General features: G+C 40.7%; 1 protein-coding gene across 3 annotated transcripts in view; it reads left to right on the plus strand.

Annotated features, from left to right (window-relative positions):
• Nucleotides 1–1,108: 1,108 nt before the first annotated feature.
• pcxb (pyruvate carboxylase b) overlaps nucleotides 1,109–18,797 on the plus strand; it is a 331,727-nt gene continuing 314,038 nt past the window's right edge. Inside the window, exons 1-4 of one of the 3 annotated variants that reach the window (XM_071206476.1) lie at nucleotides 1,109–1,530; nucleotides 15,438–15,574; nucleotides 17,728–17,821; nucleotides 18,152–18,242. In XM_071206476.1, coding sequence (XP_071062577.1) covers nucleotides 1,529–1,530; nucleotides 15,438–15,574; nucleotides 17,728–17,821; nucleotides 18,152–18,242 — 324 coding nt within the window. In that variant the 5' untranslated portion in view covers nucleotides 1,109–1,528. Of the gene's footprint in view, nucleotides 1,531–12,521; nucleotides 12,783–13,785; nucleotides 13,862–15,437; nucleotides 15,575–17,727; nucleotides 17,822–18,151; nucleotides 18,243–18,797 lie in introns of those variants that run through there. The other 2 variants (XM_071206477.1, XM_071206478.1) reach the window with 2 other exon arrangements.

Raw genomic sequence — 18,797 nt, forward strand, 5'->3', positions numbered from 1 at the left:
TGCGTGTGTTTATAAATTATCTCGAGGGCCGTACCAAATTGTCTCGCGGGCCGTATACGGCCCGGAGGCCGGAGGTTCCCCACCCATGCTGTAGACACTAATTAGAAGAGCACAGACTAAAACAGAAATGTACAGACGAATCAGATGATTAAACATGATCTTAAAATATATTTTATATATTTTTTAATTTATGTTTTGCATTTTGTTGTAATCATTATTTTAATACTTTCTGCTGACACTAGGTGGGGCTGTGCCTAATGACCAGTCGCCACTGTCCGTGTGGAAATAGGGTGACCAGATCCCAACAAACCAAATGTGGGACAAGGAGTATGGTTGTGTGGGACAATGTGGGACAATGTGGGACACCCTCTCAACAGCACCCCCCAACCCCCGGAAAAAAAACGTAACAAATATATAACAACAGAGCAGAAAGTGAAGTCAAAATGCAGTTTTTTAATAAACAAAAGTAAACTAAGGCTAACCAAGGCAGCAGGCATTATTCACTTCAAGTGTTTAGAAATGCATCTTCTTAATTCAACTAGTGTATTACCTGTACAAGTAGGCACAACATAAATTAATAGATAAAATAAAACACTGGCCAGGAGGGAATAGAAACATAATAATACATAAAATAAAATAGCTTTCAGTTTTGTCCATCACAGCAACAGAAGGTGGGCCCCCAATCACAGTGTGCGGGCTATTTTGTCACCTAGAACCACTGGTGTCTTTGACTCAGTCAAACAACTCTCCACAGAGGCAGGGGCAAGCACATCTGTTATTATGGACGCTGCTTTTGTACGACCACATCTGGTCACCCTATGTGGAAAGTAACTTTGTACATTAACTCTAGTACCGTAGACTTTTGGCAATCCCTTTGGATAAACGTGTAAACTGAACGAAATGTTATTTAATTTAACCTACCTTCCATTATTACACTGTTACTTTTAAATCACAGTGTTAAACAAGGATGTCTGGTGCTCTTTAAATGCTGCCGCTAGTTGCGTGCTAACATGTCCTTCTCTGTGATTGGTGGTCGAGAGCAGAGGGGGCGTGACCGGTTGCGTCACATCAAAGAGAGGGGTGACAGAGGGAGAGAGAGAGAGAGAGAGATTAACAGGGAGCAGGAGGCAGGCGCAGTAGCAGACTCCTATATCCGAGAGAAGGAGACAGACGGTGCCAGCTGCTAGCTAATTTAGCTCTAGTAGACAGTTAGCAACTAGCTTCAGAGTCCTAGCGCCTTAACTACATATGAGGTACTGAGCAAGAGTGTGCCTGCGCGTGTGTGCCTGCGCGTGTGTCTACTCGCCCCGCTCGGCTGTCCTGAAGTCACTCCGTGTGTGTAGCCTACCTGTGTGTGTATATATAAACTCCCCTATCTTCCTCTTCAGATCAGCAGCGTGTCTGTTGTGAGGTTAGCACGCAGGGAAGCAACACATAAACACACTCTGATACTCGACTGTTTACATTCGGTGTCCGGTTACTTGCCAGCGGGATTCCCAGCTTTTACTGTCAACGACACAGCACCTGCATGTGAGTACTGAGTATGAATGAGTATCCTGTGTGTGTGTATGTATGTGTGTGGCTGTCATTGAGTGCAATTGACCTAAACACAAGCCATGCACCTCTCTTGAGTGGCTACGTGTGTACAAGCTTCTTGCTGTCAACGTGGTAAAGGTGTTGCAACTCCTAGAACAGTTCCAGCAGAAATAAATTAACCTGTCTACTTGAACCAAACTGTTTGCATTGAAAAGCTGTTTAAAAAGTGCCTAGTTAACTTTACTGGCTTTACTTTTAAGCTGAAATGTAGGCTGACTACTTTAAATACTTGCAGCAGTAGTTAGCAAAGTGGCTCAAAAGTTGTTGCAGGAGTTTTTTCAAAATGTAGTTTTGTATTAGCATGATGTTTTATCACAGGTTCTCCACTGATACTGCCACACCTACATAACACATTGAGGTCCCAGAATTAAAAGAAAAGTAGAAGCAATGTGGACTACAATTCCCCTGTATACAAAGGGATAAATGTCTGTTTACAGGTTACAACTTGTATATTGTGCAACATGCCTATTTCCTTTCAAGCTGCACACAAAATAAGCTTGTAAAGTTGTTGTGTGTGTGTGTTGGCCTGATTTTCCCACTGGTTCTGTGTTGCAGAAATCTGGTCTCTGCTCTTTGACCTTTGAACTCATGCATGTGTGTCAGATTCATTTGGTTGTACAGTTTGTTCATCTTCAAAGCAAACTTTACTCTGGTACATGCAGAACAGCTGTCCAATCCCAGAGCTCAGGGACGCGCAGTGGGTAACGATCACAAGTTATTTTCACAAGCCATAATAAGCATTGCAGTAAATCTTGGAGCAGGATCATAAACACTCAGGCAGGAAAAGGCTCTACTTTTTGTGACTTTAATGGCCTTGCGTATTGAATGGACATGTGCTATTCACCTTGACATACTAAGACTTGTTGCAATAGTGCCAAGGTAACAGACTGAAAGGCTAAAGGCAGCGGAGACACATCCACCATAGTTTTATGACAATGATTCAGAGGTTTCGTTTCTCCCTATTTCTGGATGACATTTATAGTTTTGCAATCATGAAGGTCTTGACTTCTTTGTGTAGCGACAGGACAGACAGTAGTAGTTGAGCTGTTGTGATGGCAAAATAAAGAATAAGATGATAGAAGTCCTCACCCAAGGCTGTTTCCATGATTGAAAATGAATGCATGTTTTCGAATCTGGATCCTTCACAATAGTTATTGGGTTCTCCCTTGGCTCAATGCTTCACATTTCCGCGTGCTAGAAAGGTACTTTTTCAATATTTTTCGTGTGCCTAGCATCAGTATTTTGTATCTGTGGTGCACTGACACTTTTAGTTGATATCTGGTAGAATGCATGGTTCATACCTGCCAACCCTACCGATTTGGGCCGTAGTCTACCGCTTTTGACATGTTTCTACCGCCTACCGACTTAGCTGGCTTTCCCTACCGATTTTCAATCTTCCCAAACTATAACAAATAAAAATGACACTCCATGGACACTGGACTCGACTTTTGGCGGACACCGATGGTTTCCTCCTGTCCCTTGAATCTTGTTACAAAAACCACTTTGTATGCCTTTTAGTTGTAATCAAATCAAGAGGCTCAGGGCTGTCAGCTAATTGGGGGTCCTGACCTGTTGTTAGGGTTACCACGAAATGCTTCCTGGGAAACACTGGATATTGTCTTTCTCATACTGCCATGGCACCATCCTACAAATATCTGTGATGACAGGTGTAAGAGTTAGAGATGCAGCTAGTACACAGGAAGTCAGGGTGAGAATGCTCAATTCATCTATTAAACCGTGGCTCCTCTATCATATAAAATATTCCTGTCAAATGGTATTCCAGTGTTTTTCAACCCTGTTAAGACCTGCCCTGCTGTCACATGTCAACAGGAAATGCATCAGATTAAAGAAGTGCTATTCCACCGGGCCTCACAGCACTGACTGCTGGTGATCATGATAATATAGTTATAGTTCATGAGATTAATCCCACTGCGATTAGCGTGTGTTCAGCACAATCATGAATGTCAAGCATGTTAAGCTGCTACTCCCTGAAGGAGGTCAAAGACGAGCACTAGGTCACTCCAGTGGCTCTCATGCCATTAGCAGCCCCTTGCTTACATACCTATAATTACATTTTTTTTAATAGCATTAATACACAAGACCCCTTCTAGTAAGCGTGATAAAAAATAGCAGGAAAGTAAATCCAAAGCAAACATTCTGTGTAAAATTAAAAACGCATCATAAAATAATGACATTTAAGTTAATCTCAAAACAGTCGTTAAAAAAGCCGAGAGAACACGAATGAAAACAAGCTAACATTGAATAAAACTGTTATACAATTGCAGTGTATGATATGAAGTATCTACTAGTTCTGCTTTGCTTTCTACAGAGAACAAAAGGCTTAGGGTTTCATAGGATATTGACCTCTCATTTTTTCCACAGTTCTTTGGCCAAGAACGATCTCTTTACAAAATAACGTTTTTGTAGTAAAGTATCTATGGTTAGGTCACAAAAGCTGAACAAATGTAAAGAGAAAAAGATCATTTCAAGTACGTTCCTTGATTCTATGAAACTATGCTGCAGCACAGTGTAAAAAGGGGTCTAAGGCGGCAATTATTTAAGACATGTGAAAGTAATGTAGTGTTTTTCTAACATATTCTATCCTAGCGGAACCTCCAACAACAGCAGCAGCAGCAGGAGGAGGAGGAGGAGGAGGTAGCATCATGTTGACACAGCTGTAAAGAGCCTGAGTGAAAGTGAAGAGCGAAATGCACTTTAATTTGGCTCGAATAATCCTGTCCATGCACCGCAAATCTAGTTTTATGTTTCCACTGGGTTAATCTATTTATGTTGATAAAGTTGAATTGCCTTTTGAATAGTTCATTTAAGCATACTTAGTACGGTATTAATGTCCGTCTCAAGAGTGCTTCTTGTTGATGTGTTTTCTGGCAGAGATTCCCAGTGTGGATCTGAATTCAAAACCACGATTACAAGCTCAACATTTGACCTTTATGCCAACACTTCCCACTTTTTAGCCCAGTCACTGGCTTTTGTTTTGTCTGCACTAACACCGTGCGTGACCTTGTTCCTGCTGTCTGAGCTAGTGCTACTTTTAGTTTTTGGGACCTTATTACACCTCATCCTTAAAGGAATGGTCCACTCATTAGATAATTAATCAAAACTTCAGTATTTAGTGAAACGTTATGTTTAAACCATACCCTGAAGAAATCAGCGATATTCCCCGGTAAATAATGATTTTATAGCTCTTTTTTATCAAGACCTGTATATTCCGTCTGGCCGCCGCCATGTTTGCCATTTTCAGTAGTCACGTGATGGTCGTGACGTCATCCATGCGTTCACTTTGTCAACACACGGAGTATTTCAGTTCGAACTCGTCAGCAGAGGAACAAGTTTTGACCAATGTGAAGAGATTGGATGGGGGAATTCAGCCATACATATCAGTATGACAATACGACACCCTCTGTCCTTAGACCCTCACATCGTACAAGGAAAAACTTCCGAAGAATACCCCCAGTTTAAAGGGAACATGGGAGAAACCTCAGGGAGAGCAACAGAGGAGGGATCCCTCTCCCAGGACGGACAGACGTGCAATAGATGCCGTGTGTAAATTGAAAAGATAATACATTTGCAACATAGGTAGTCCTAATGTTTGGAAATGCATGTGTGTATAATGGGAAGATGATATAAGATACTATATGTATGCATGTAGTACCACCCTTGCTAGCGATTCCCTCTCTAGTTTAGCATACTCAGCTTCGTTGTCCCTGGCCATAGAATCACGATTTTATGGAGCCGGAAAAACTGGGGGGAAATACACACTAGCCGGTACTACGCTATATGGAAAGGCCACCAAAAACTGTCCTGGCCTGGACGTTAAAACGGGGCTAGCCGCTGCAATGGAAATGCGCTATAACATACCTTATTCTTACTCCGAGCACTACTTCTGCTCCTCCGTCGCTTCACACTTGCAGAGGGCGATTTCTCTACTGGCCGAACTGGTGTCCTGGTCGGTGATGACACCAGAAAGACCGATGGTACTGCATCTCCATTGAGTAATGGTTGTTCTTTAAATCCCATGTTATGTTTGATCATACTCTCAGAGTAGTCGTCCGGAAATGTGAAATGTTCGCTGCATACATGAGCCTGTAAATCTCTCGGTTCGGGCCGGCCACATTTCGCTAGCCACTGCCTCCGAATGTACTTCTTATGCTTACCTTTTGGCAACAGATGGAACCGAGCATTCCGTGGATTGTTCCTATCCGAATTATGGCAATATTTCGCGATACAGTGAGGCATATTTGAAGAGAGAAACTACAGTAAATAACATGGAGATCAACGTGTCTTCGAAAACCAAACGCATGGATTACGTCACGTCCGGGAAATGGCGGCGCCCACAGTGTTGATGTTATTTCGGTATATAATCAGTTTAAAATCACTGATAATGTCATCGGATTAAAAAAAAAAGAGAGAGACTGGCAGAGACTGGTCTGTTTTATCGGATGATAATTTTTAAAAAATGAGTGTCATGAGCATACCATTCCTTTAATGGATCCTCACTGTTCTGACACTGACATTTCCACAACACTGACATTTCCACAACACTGAAAAATGCAATCCGGTAGAGTTCAGTCTGCGCGATTGTGGATTTTCTTTGTGATTCCACACTTTGTGTTGAACGTTTTTTTTGAACCTACAAAATAATTTAGGCTGAACTATCGAAAAATGTGCACGAACAACAATGTTCTGGATTTCAAGCTATTTGGTGAAATATTTTACGTCTTGCAAGAAAAGCGATATCTATTTATAGTGATATATTTTCTCTCGCAGCCTTAGTTTCTCAAGTTATAGAATGTCATATTTTCCCATTATTTATTACAAGGACAGGAAGCACATTGTTTTCCTACCCATGTAATAAATAATGCCACAACATAGAAGACGCTACCTCGATGAAAGTAAGTATATTAAACTCAGATCCTTGGCAGTCGGGTGTGTTTTAGTTTTTTGTGCCCTAAACACACATTTCAGTTCACTACTCATTCTTAACTAACAGAGATAGTGTCTTCTCATGGTCGTCTTTAAAGGTGAACTCGCATATCAATGCTTCTCCCAGTTAAGAGAACTCTGAATGATTAATGTTTAAGGGTGAGAACCTAAATCCACAGTTGTTTGTCGTAAGTATTCGCCCCACGATCCGCCAATTAGGGTAAAGTCGATGCAAGTTCTGTGTTTTTGGGTCACGATGCGTCAAACCAGAATGGAACTTTGATCTCTGAGAAGTTAATGTATGAACCAGTAACCTCCTCTGTTCTTTCAAGCTGCCCAACAAACACAGTTTATGACCTCTGACCTTTAAGTTTATACAGAGGATTGTGTGATGTATGCATTGGCAGTGCGTGTGTGCTGTGATTTAGCCGTGCTCTCGGACACATGTACCCTGAAGGCTGGGAACACGTTATTTAGAAACTTTGCTGTGAGGACAGAGTGCTAACTATTGTTTGTGGGAGAGAATGAACATTTGGCTTCAAACCTCCACATTCCATTTAGGCTTTCAGCTATAATTTAATCCAGTGGTTGGTTTGTGTTTCAGCAGTTTTGAAACTGATGTTAGAACTCAGATTGAGATAGGAAAGAGGCTGCAAAGAACGTTTTTATTAAACAATGTTGTAGTGTTCTGCCTGTATCGAAGACTTGGGTTGTTGCAAATACCAAATAGTTGAGAAACAGCCCACAGGAATGCCATTTAAATGTGGCTTTACGATAAACATGTGGTGTCTTATGATGACTCTTTTCCTTCTGACAACAAAGCTTTTGACATATTGTCTCCCTTCTTTATCTCTCAACTTAATGGAACCTTTAAAGTTTGCAACAAAAAGGGGTTGCAACTTTTCAGCCTGCAGACTGAATCCTGTGGAAGTAAATGTTGTTTCTAGTTTGAATGATTTCAGTCTCCTGTGAAGTTGAGGGAGCTGTGGTGCTCCCAGCAACGTAACTCTTATCTTCTATAAACTCAATGGCTTGAGAGTTGTTCATATCTGAAAGAGGAAAACACACAATCCCCCTTTTATCCTCCAATAAAGACAAAGGTCACTTTCCTGTGACAGTGCGGGTCTTTTGAAAAGACTGTAAAAGGATCAATATAAGCTTTTATTTAAGTGTTCCAGCTTAATCATATCTCATAAGGCTGCATGTGTTCATGATTTTGTCCCTTTGTTGTAAGAAATAGTTTATGGTAATCTTAAAGTAGTCCTCATTACAAAAATCACGTGCTTGACAATGAGCTAAGGTATTCATCTGAAATATGATAAAACAGCTCATTAAAAGCATGAAAGCATGATTGCGGCCAAATGAATAGTAATCTGCATTAATAAGTATAGCTCAGAGACTCTTGGGACATTACCATCCCTACCAGAGTCATTGTTGTATTGCCAAGCTGTCGATGTGTCTGGTGTCCCTCTTTCTCCTTCTTTTGTGGATTCAATCCAGTTTTATTGTATGTTTTGTAAGTCTGGGATCACATGAGTATTATGACCTTTAACCTTTTCTGACTTAGTTTACAAGCCACTGATCCAATGTAATCCATCTGAAAGAGATTTCCTTTGTTTGAGTCAAAGTAAAGTTATTTGTATGACTTGGATGTTCTGTCACTGTTGATAGAAGTAACCCCCCCCCCCCTGCTTTCCCTCTAACAACACAGTATATTAATGCCGTCCATGTATCTATCAACTTAACAAAAGAAGGGCACCTTATTGGTTGTTTGTGAACTTTTGCACATTCCTTGTGCCAAACTACCACTTCTGCCCAGCTCTTTCATTTTCATTTAGATATACTGAACACATTTTATAGTATATTTAACATAATCGTATTGTTATTTTCTTGCAAACAGCTTTCCTTTTCATTAACAAATATTCTGTTTATATATTTTCACATTTGCATTACAGTTTTCTTCTATACAGCTTTTATTTTTATTCAGATATCAATTCATCTTTTAACATTTTATTACATTCTACATTAAGTTTTCTACTAGCTTACCTTTTTGTTTATTTCCACATACTATGTTTATCAGTAGTTTGGACAGAGGGAAAATGTGTCAGTTAATCACTGGACTTTGTCTGTTTTGGTACGTCACAGTTAAGAGTTGATAACCAGTGTTGGGAAAGTTCACTTTCTACATGAACTAGTTCAGTTCACAGTTCACACATTTTAAAATGAACTAGTTCAGTTCATAGTTCATAATTCAAAATGTTGAACTAAAGTTCATGGTTTCAAAAATGAACTAATTTATAGTTCATAGTTCTTTTTTCAATACGTTGCTGAGAGCTATTATTTGTCTCCTGTACGATGTTAATGGGCCATTTCAATTTTTACAATATCCTCAGAGGGCCGTACAAGTTATTGACCTCTGCTTAAAAAAACTAAAATCACAGCCCATTCATTTCATTCTGTGCAAAGAAAAAGCAACCTCTTAATCCAGATATCTCACCATGACTCGCGTATGCATGCACGTGCAGGGTGTGGCGTGACCACCAAAACAGAAAGATATGGACACAAGATGTGTGCAAATGTATTTAGTTTCCCATGTGAACATGATTTAAGTGGGGGGGGGACCTAACCTCCTCTAGAGGGGTCCGGGGGGCATGCTCCCCTGGGAAGATTTGTTGCACTTTGAGAGCAACATTAGGAGATCTATGGACACATCTCTCAACACCCAAACACAACTGTAAGCAGATTTTCTTTTAATTTATAGATATTTGACAAATCACTACCCTTTCAAACTGTATTCTTCTTTATTAATAACTGTCATATAGTATTTTATACCTGTTTACTTTATTCTCTTATTTTTTTTATAACTATAATGATCATATAAAGATGTGCCTTTACCTCACTGGTTGTAGACAAAGCTTCTTATATTCGTTAGCATAGCTAGCTAACCAGATGCTAATGATAACAACACAGTTATTGACTGTCTGATCAGTGTGACAGATGAACAGATCGCCACTGGGCTTTCAACTAAAGACACAGACACGCAGAAACTGCGGCATGTGTATGGACTTATCGGTACTGCAATTTCTGAAGTGCTGGAGTGGCGTTCTGGGGCTCTCCGTCAGAACTGCACCCCTGTCAGTCGAGACATATACCACGTGATGACACGTTTAGGCTCGTGTTGTGTTCAAGGACCCTGACCTTGGCCAGGAAAAACAGGCACTCGCTTGTTTAATTTTTTTGCGGTCTAGATTTCTTTCATTTTTTTAATTTTTTGCGTGTGTTTATAAATTACCTCGAGGGCCGTACCAAATTGTCTCGCGGGCTGTATACGGCCGGAGGCCGGAGGTTCCCCACCCCTGCCGTCTCACTCTGAGCGAGTGCTGCTGCAGAGCTCTGCTCTCGGCTTGTCCATACTAATTCATTCATTCATTCAATGCTCGCCGGTTCCGCGGTTCCACATTGTTTGTTGTGAGGAGTCTGATATATTTAGTATATTTATATTTTAGTGCGACAGCCAGGGGTGACAGGCGCGTACGCGTCACAGGCAGCTTGCTGTTGCCAGATTGGGTGGGTTTCCGCATTATTTTGAAGCCTGTTTACGGTGTGTTTTAACTGGGTTTTCGGCTGAAAGGCATATGAAATCTGGCACACTTTTGAACGCCGTTATAATACAGTGCTAAGAATGAACGCACTTTTGAACGCCGTTATACAGCGCTGAGAATGAACGCGTTCTCAATTACGTTCATCTAGCGGAAATACAGTACGTTCAGTTCACGTTCGCCCAAAATATGAACGATTGTTCATTGAACGCGTTCAGGTACATCACTGTTGATAACTGACCAGAGCAACCAGACAGAGAGTATCAGGATGAAATGACGTTGATAGATCGAGTATCAGCCTAGCACTGCATGATGACGCTACTGCAGTTGAGCTGTAGTCAGTAACGCGGCTGATAAAGTGGATTTCATTGGCAGCCATTAATTACTATCACTTCTACTGACGACAAGTTGTGCATGTGTATGATAACATAGATTCAGTCAGAGCCACATGTTCCATTCTTATTGCATTTCTACTCAAATATTATTTAATTTGAAGATGCTGTGACGTGATCATCTGAACACACTGAGCTGTGAGTGGAATTTGGTCTTGTTTTTCCCATAGTTGTCCCAATTAGAAGAAGAATTGGGAGGGATGAAACCCTCTTTAATGTTCACACATGCAGAGCACACACAGTGACATGTGGCCTCTGCATTTAACCCATCCTAGTACCAGGAGTCTAGTACTAGGAGGCTGGGTTTAGAAAATGAACATTCAAATCAATCTTTATTCATCCCATATTGATACAGGACCAAGACCACCAAGCTCAGGGATAGGGTGTGTGTAGTGTATACACTTACCTATGTATAAAACACACACTGTCTCATCTGTTTGCAGTTAAAACTATTTGACATGCATATAGTTTACTTGTAGCTGCATGTAACTTACACTTACTGTGTACTTTGCACTATTCATGTTACGTTGTTGGAGATGCATGGGATTTAAGATTGCCAAAACAATGTTATTGTGACTATGACAATAAAGCCTGTGGGGCAGCTTCAGGCAGTCTTTTGGGATGACTTTATTACACATGTTCATATCACGTTGACGTTTAGAAAACAATTGATCAGCACTCATTTTCAGACATAAGATGAGTTGTTTACATCTTGGCATATGGATGGAAAACCATCACTGTGAGCTGTTTCAAGTCTGGTGGTTTCTTTCCCCTGCAGGCAGCAGTGTCTGGAAGATTTCCAGATTTTAGGAGATTAAAGAGCGTTTTAGATTACAAGCCACATCTTAAATTAACCATCATTTCACTACTGGTTGGTCATATTTCAACGTCATGTCTTTACAAATCATTTATGCACTTAAATCAAAGCATTCTGGCGTTTGATTTTTTTTGTTGTTGCCATGTTTCTGCACAATTTCCCTTTTTTAGGAAACTCATAAAACGATAATAATCTTTTAATTCAACACCAATACAGTATCTCTTGATTGTAGTGTGTGTTTGTCTTGTTGACACTAGATGGTGGTGAGATATATATTTAAAATGTTGTTTTTTTCAGGGGGTTTCTGTACTCACTTGACTGTTATCTCTGAGATAGATAAGCAGGTAATACCTCTGTGTGCCTGGCTATTTTATCAGCAAAGCTTACACAGTATGCATATATTTCATCAGAGGCACACACACTCTAATGCGGCTTTCACACCAGCGCTTTTCAGTTTCTAGCTCCGAGCGGGAGCTTTTCTGGTTCAGCTCCGGTTTCCCTTTTCAGCTCCCGCTCTGTACACACCGCCCACTGGCGCCCCAGAGCTGCCCCTGCTGCGTCATGACGTCACCGTTTACATCGCTGATTTGCTCCCAAACGGCAGCTCACAACAACAACAACTGCGTCGGGTCGATGATCGTGTTGCTTTTAATCACACGAAGCCAGAATACATTGAATAACGACTTCTCCAACCTCATACTTTGCTCCAGAGTGCCGTGGTTAATTGTTTATTAATGTGTTTCTGCAGCATTTACCGACCGCTGCAGTGCTGCTCTTCCACAGGAGTTTATTCTCCCGTTAGCTCCCGTTAGCTCACACTGCAGCGGCCGCTCTAAAGTATTCACTGTCCGACTCACACAAGCAGCCGATGCATATCCCCAGTTCCCCTTAGCCTAAGTGAATGTGTGTCAGTCTGAATTGACACTGTTTGGTATCACAACGCTGTTATGAAAGTTTCTCTGGTATAAAACGGGTGATGTTAGCATAGCAACCGAAGCTAAACTGACTACTTGCATCCGATAGCTGCAATAATGCAAAACAACACGTCTGCCTCTCTCCACAATGATCGATAACAGTGAACGGATGGTCAAAGTAAGGCACAAATAAACAGAATCACACGAAGCCTGGTTAGTGTTGCCTGACTTTATAAAGTGTGTTTATAGGCACTACTGCTTGTAGGCAGGCATGACAGTCGACCCATGGGAGGTGGGTTTAGTTTCCTGCACGCCTCGACGTAAGAGAGACGTAAGCGACGTCACCTCTTAGCTCCAAAGCTCTTGCCTCTGGACCGACAATTTTTTGGAGCTGGAAATGAAGCGGATTCCGGAGCTAAGAGCCGGCGCAGCTCCGGTGTGGACTGGAAAACCCGGCGCTTTTCAGGCTCTAGCTCCGAGCCGGAGCTGAAAAGGCGCTGGTGTGAAAGGGGCATAAGAGGTTGTTATTATCTGTGTTTGATGGATCATATTTGACCTGTTTTTAGCTTGTAAATGTGTCCTGTTTTGTCCCAGTTTGCTGTTGTATTCAGGCTTTGGGAACCCGTATCTGTTTCATGGTGACGTTGTTGCTTTTGTGTAGATGCAGGATACTGTTTCAACCTGAGCTACTCTACTACAGTCTTCAGTCTCGAGGCATTCATCGGCCGTCTAATTTATTCATTGGTTCTTGTCTCAGTTCACCCTTTACACAGTTAATTCTTTATTCTGTCACTTACCACTATACGTGACTTATAGTTCATCCCACATGTTATTGTACTGGTTATGTATTGACTGTTTGTGCAGTACAAACGGTTCATTATCTTTAAATCTAGACGGGACATACAGTATGTGGTAATTCACTCTTTAACCACAGGTAACAACAGGAAGTCGTTGTGCACAATGAGACTTCACTCGGAACAAAGTAATAGTTTTCTCCAGTCTCAGTCAATGCTACTATCCCCTCTTCTTGTTTCTCACTTGGTACATCCTTTATTCCTTTCCCCCTCTCTTTTCCTTGTTTCTTAGTCCCTCCCAACAGACGTCCAAACAGAGGTGGACATAAAGAGACAGCTGGCATTTAAGAACGAGACAATTGTGCGTTGGAGCTGCCATTTTTCACCGCAATTAAATATGACGTGTGGCACAGCGGCATCATCTGTCAAATATCACAAGCCTTTTATCTGTCACCAATGCTAAAAATAATTTACATAACAATAACGTTTTGCAAATATTACACCTGTGTGATACCTCTTGATGGCTACTCCTCTTATATGCCATTCTAAGTGTATAATAAACCGGACATTTTGTAAATATAACTTGACAAATCAGTTGGGTTTGTTTTAGCTTATTATGTGCAACTCAGTCAGTTTAGCGCTGGTCTGCACTGGCTGCACTGCTGCTGCTTGGCCACAGGGGGGCAGCAGAGCACTGTCAGTGAGCTGTAGACTGTTAGTCAGAGCAGAAGAAGTTTATACCTTTGCTGGAAACACTGCCACCACTGAAGTTTAGTGAAGGAGCCAAGTACATCACGTTGAGAAGGTAGTATGTATATATAATGTGTGTGTGTGTAATTCTCATGTGGTTGTGTGGTTATGGGGTGCTTCAATTCAAGACATTATTGATAGAAAATGCAGCCATTAACCTAAAATGACACTAATTGGTGGAAATGAATTGTTTGTTTGTGCGCGTCTTGTTTGCTATAGTTGGCTTTTTGACGTGATAGTTTTATGACGTAGTCCTTAAAACAAAAATGCTACTCTTTTCATTATTTAACATTATTTCATTCTTTCACTCTAATCCTAATTTCGGAAATGGCTGGGAAAGCAAAAAGACAATGAAAGCCTCTATTGTTATTTTATCTTTTAAAAGTCTCCGCTAACACACCGTGAACTTGTTGTGGTTAATTTGACACACCTGCTGCTTATTGGGAGCTGGAGAGCAGAGCAGCAGCTGATTGGCTCTCTGAAATAAATGGTTTTGGAAGATGTTTGATTCTTTTTTTCTAAGCAGTGAAAACCTTAAAAACTAGTTTTGCTAAAGTTGTTGTATGCACATGTTTTGAATTTATAAAACAATATTGTATTTTAAGACCACTTCTTTCTATCGTGATACTGGATCCTTTTTTTCAATTAGTTTTTATTTAATTCTATATGTATATCTGATGGGATCTGACTTATGTTGATGAGTCGTATGAATATTTATATATATGTTTTCATTAGAATACTTAGATCCTTATGCTCAAGGGACCACAATAAAAGCTTCACGTTGGGAATAGAAAATACAATTGTCTATACTCAAAGCCATCATATAAGCAAACTGCAAGCAACATATTTACCAAACTTTAATCACAGCATGAAGACAGTGCCACAGGTCTCTAATAAGTCCTACGTAATGTACCACTTCTTCTGTACTGGAATAATGCAAGATTCCTACTTAATATCAACTGCACCAATTATATTTTTTAGGAAAATGGCACACACTTGAAACGCTCCCACAACCCTAGGCAAGGGCTTAATAAGGGTTGGTCGCTTTATTAGATTACATCTCTCTAAACACGGCTCACACCTCCTTGTTTAATCACTTTCAAAGCATTATCATCTTATCTTGTTGCTTAAAGCGTCTTTTCCCACCTGAGAAGCTGAACTTAGCAAATGGATTCTACACAGGGAGTGTAAACAGAAAGTATGAGCTGTATGTAATTGGTTCTTGTTCCTGAAGTAACAATCTATAACCATTTTGCAGCTCTTGGGACACAAAAGCAGTTAGATATCCTCTCATGAACAGTGTATTTTAAATATTTGTTCTGTGTGCTAGTGTCTCTAAAAATATATTCCTGATCAAGGTGTTCCCTCATTTCTGACACTTCTTACCTTCACTTATTACTGTTTAAGTGTAAATGGTTATGGCTCAGGGTTTAATGGGTGTCTACCAATCAGAGGGTCAGTGGTTCAGTCCACATGTCAAAGTGTCCTTGGGCAAGATACTTAACCTCAAAATGGAGGCATGTTGCAGTATTGAATCTTCACTGCTTAGGATAAAATCGACAGCTTAATGACATGTGAAGTAAAAAAGTGTATTGATATTGTGTGTTAAACATGTCCTCTGTTCCTCTCAGGATGTTGCGGTTCACTGTAGTACGAGGTGGCCTCGGGATGCTGGCTGTGAGGAGGACCTGTGTGTCCCCGCGCTTCTCCCACTCTACCCCGCAGAGCAACATCCGACCAATCAACAAAGTGATGGTGGCCAACAGAGGTAAGAGCCGTCCAATGGCAATAACTTACCCCAGAAATACAAGCAACTCGATAGCACTATTATATTTAATGCCGTTTCATTTATAATGTAATAAATGACATTTACTATCTTCCCGAGGCAAAAGAACAGACTCTTAATTTTTAATGGCCAACATTTACTTTGATTTAGCTCATGCTAGCATTTTAGCACACATTGTATGTGTGCACGTTGTTGGCTTATATAGAAAAGCAGTACAATGTTTTTTAGAATAATGGAATCTGCAAGTCTAAAAGATGTATGCATTGTCTTTTTATTTTTATTCCTCTATTTTTTTTAAACATCAATTTTTGTAATGGACAAAAAAAAGTCAAAAGGAAAATGCTACTTAAAGATATTGTTATGTTACTTCTAAGTTATTTACCTGGACATATTGAAAACAGCTATACGACAAACAGTTTTTTTCCCACATATTTGTTTGTCAGGCTGCCAGAACTCCCCATAATTGCCATTTACTGGCATTGAGGTCTGAATGGACAAATAATTACAGAGAGGCGCTGAGTTTCCTAAACACTAGGCAGTCACCAGTCTGCCGGTCAGACGCAGCATTAACATGACTGACGTGCTCCAGTAAGACTTGTAATCACCGGACCCTCTCGTAATAATGCTAATGCTGTCCAAAGAGAGAATTAAAGAAGCTCTGTCAGGATTTGAGTGACAAATAAATACATTTTTTTTTCTAACGGCTTTTAGAGCCTCTCATTATATTCCTTCCCGAGGACACATTTAAAGTGCTTGATTTGCTTCAGTGTTTCATTATTTCAGATTTCTGTTGCGTGGGTTCCCAATATGATTCCAATTGTGCACACATGTGGTCCTTTTTGTAGGCCTCCTGCTGCACATAAAGTCTGTGTTGCGCATACATTCATGTCCACCCCCCCATAAAGGCGCTATTTAACTGCTTAAATTCATCAGTGTGATTCAAATAGATTGTGGTTTCTCACACATACAGAGGGCTTTCCGTCAGTCTCTCTCCTTCATATGGGCGTGATGCGATCTCAACACCACATTTGATCAGTCATCACAGTGCAGTGCACTGGACTGGCTTCAGAGCATGTGTGTGTGAGATGAAAAGAGAGAGACTGGACCATCACATCATATCAGCCAAGATTCCACTTCACCAAGCACATGTCCTCTCTTTGCTTCAGTAATACTCTTCTTTCCTTTCCTCCTTCCTCTCCTCCCTCCCTCTGCACTCCCCAATGTTTTTACACTAGTCGGATGTGATTTTCCTCCGAACCCCTTGCTGTCTTCCTTCTCGCCCCTCATGACTTTGCTCCTCTCCTTTTAGCATGGCGTACTTTGTCGTCTCCTTTTTCTCTCCTTCACTGTGCCCTCTCCACCTATCATTCCATGTTGGTAAACCTGCCAAACTGTTTCTTTTGGTACCTCAATTCTTTGTCCTTTTTCTCTTAACCCCCCCCTCAACTTTTTGTGTTTCCTCACCTTTGATCCATCAAATTTTCTCGGTCTTCTCCTCCTTTCTCATACTTTCATCCTTTTCGTGTTCCTACTGTTGTCCTTCTTCAGAATTCTCTTTTGCACTCTCTTGATGTCTAAGCGCCGTCCTCCCTTTCAAGCCAGAACAACACATCTTACTAGTTTTCTCTGACGAAACCTTTTTTTCTCCGTCAAAATGTGTGCTTTCAAAAAACCAAGTATTTGGCTCCAGTGACAGCAGATAAAAGCCAGCTAGTGTTTTGGTTGTCTAAATCTGAGATATTACACTCTCACACAACAACAAGAAACATTGACTTATTGCTGTGTCTGTTGATATTTTTCACAGCGTGATGAAGTATACCAGATGGATTTGTCTTGTTTTCACATCCAGTGTGGCATAACACATTCAAAGTTTATTTTATTATCTCAGAGAGTGGGGGTATTTCTTGCAAAAAAGGCCCAGGATGTTGATAGAACCATACAACATGTGTTCTGATGAAAAATAGATTATGACAGATGAAGAACTACCTCCCGATACACACAATCTACTAAACTGTGGGTCAAAACATTTCAATAAATAAAGAGAATACATGTGAAGCAGAGAAGGAGCAACGTATAAGAAAATATTACCGGTGAATTATTAAAAATACATTATCAACATGTGTCTTTTCTTCTAGGGGAAATCGCAATCCGTGTGTTCAGAGCCTGCACTGAGCTCGGGATTCGAACCGTGGCCGTCTACTCTGAGCAGGACACCGGACAAATGCACAGGTACTGAGCTCTGCCACATTTCAGCCAAATGGGTCCTCGGGGTTTTAAATAAAGAAAGCGTAGCGGACAGATGTTTTTTAAACTGCTGCTGCCACTGCTGTATATCGAGCATGAAAGGCGAACAGTTGATGAGAGCCAAAAGCAATTAAAAGAAGCTTGGGAGCTTTCCCCCCCCCACTCGAGCTGTTTAGGCCAGGTTTTTTGTTTGCGTCTGGACATAAGAATAATTGTATCGACATTTTGAACACTCAGGTAATCACTGCTGAGCTTGCATCTGCTTCCATGACACTGCCTTGCACTGATATGTATCCCTTTGTCTTGTCTTAACAGGCAAAAGGCGGACGAGGCTTATCTGATTGGAAAAGGCCTTGCACCTGTTGCAGCATACCTGGACATTCCTGACATCATCAGAGTGGCCAAGGTAACGGATGTTATTAAAAAAAACATGGATTTCCCACTAAAGGAAAGTCTACTGTTGTTTGCTTTAGCAGTAAACCAATACAAAGGGGTCAAAGTGTGATAGTTAGTTTCCTCATTTTGGTTTACATTACAGTGCTCATCCTCAGAGAGCAGATGTAATGCTTCATGGCTACTGCGGCCCAGGAGGAGCTTCTTAAGTATTAAAATATAAAATAAAATCTCCCAAGTGATGTCATTAGGGTTTTTCTTCAACTTGGGCTTTGAAGATTGCAAATTATTATCGTACAGCCAACGATAGAAACCGAGGATGAGGACTCAGATATGAGCATGCAATATTTAAATTCCAGTAGGATCCAACACTTTTGGAGGAAAAAATGAATTTTTAAAAATATCTTGCTTTTTTAACACTGTTCAATCTCATCTGAGAGAACAGATAAATGGGTTTCAAGTACTCATCTAGTGCATTGTCATGCAATAAAAGTATTGGGCTTTGGCTGCTCTTACAACAACATATAATCGGCATATGTTCTCCAGAGTAGCTTGCAATGTGTCGTCA

The sequence above is a fragment of the Pseudochaenichthys georgianus genome, chromosome 18 (assembly GCF_902827115.2).
Source record: "Pseudochaenichthys georgianus chromosome 18, fPseGeo1.2, whole genome shotgun sequence".
Taxonomy (NCBI): domain Eukaryota; kingdom Metazoa; phylum Chordata; class Actinopteri; order Perciformes; family Channichthyidae; genus Pseudochaenichthys; species Pseudochaenichthys georgianus.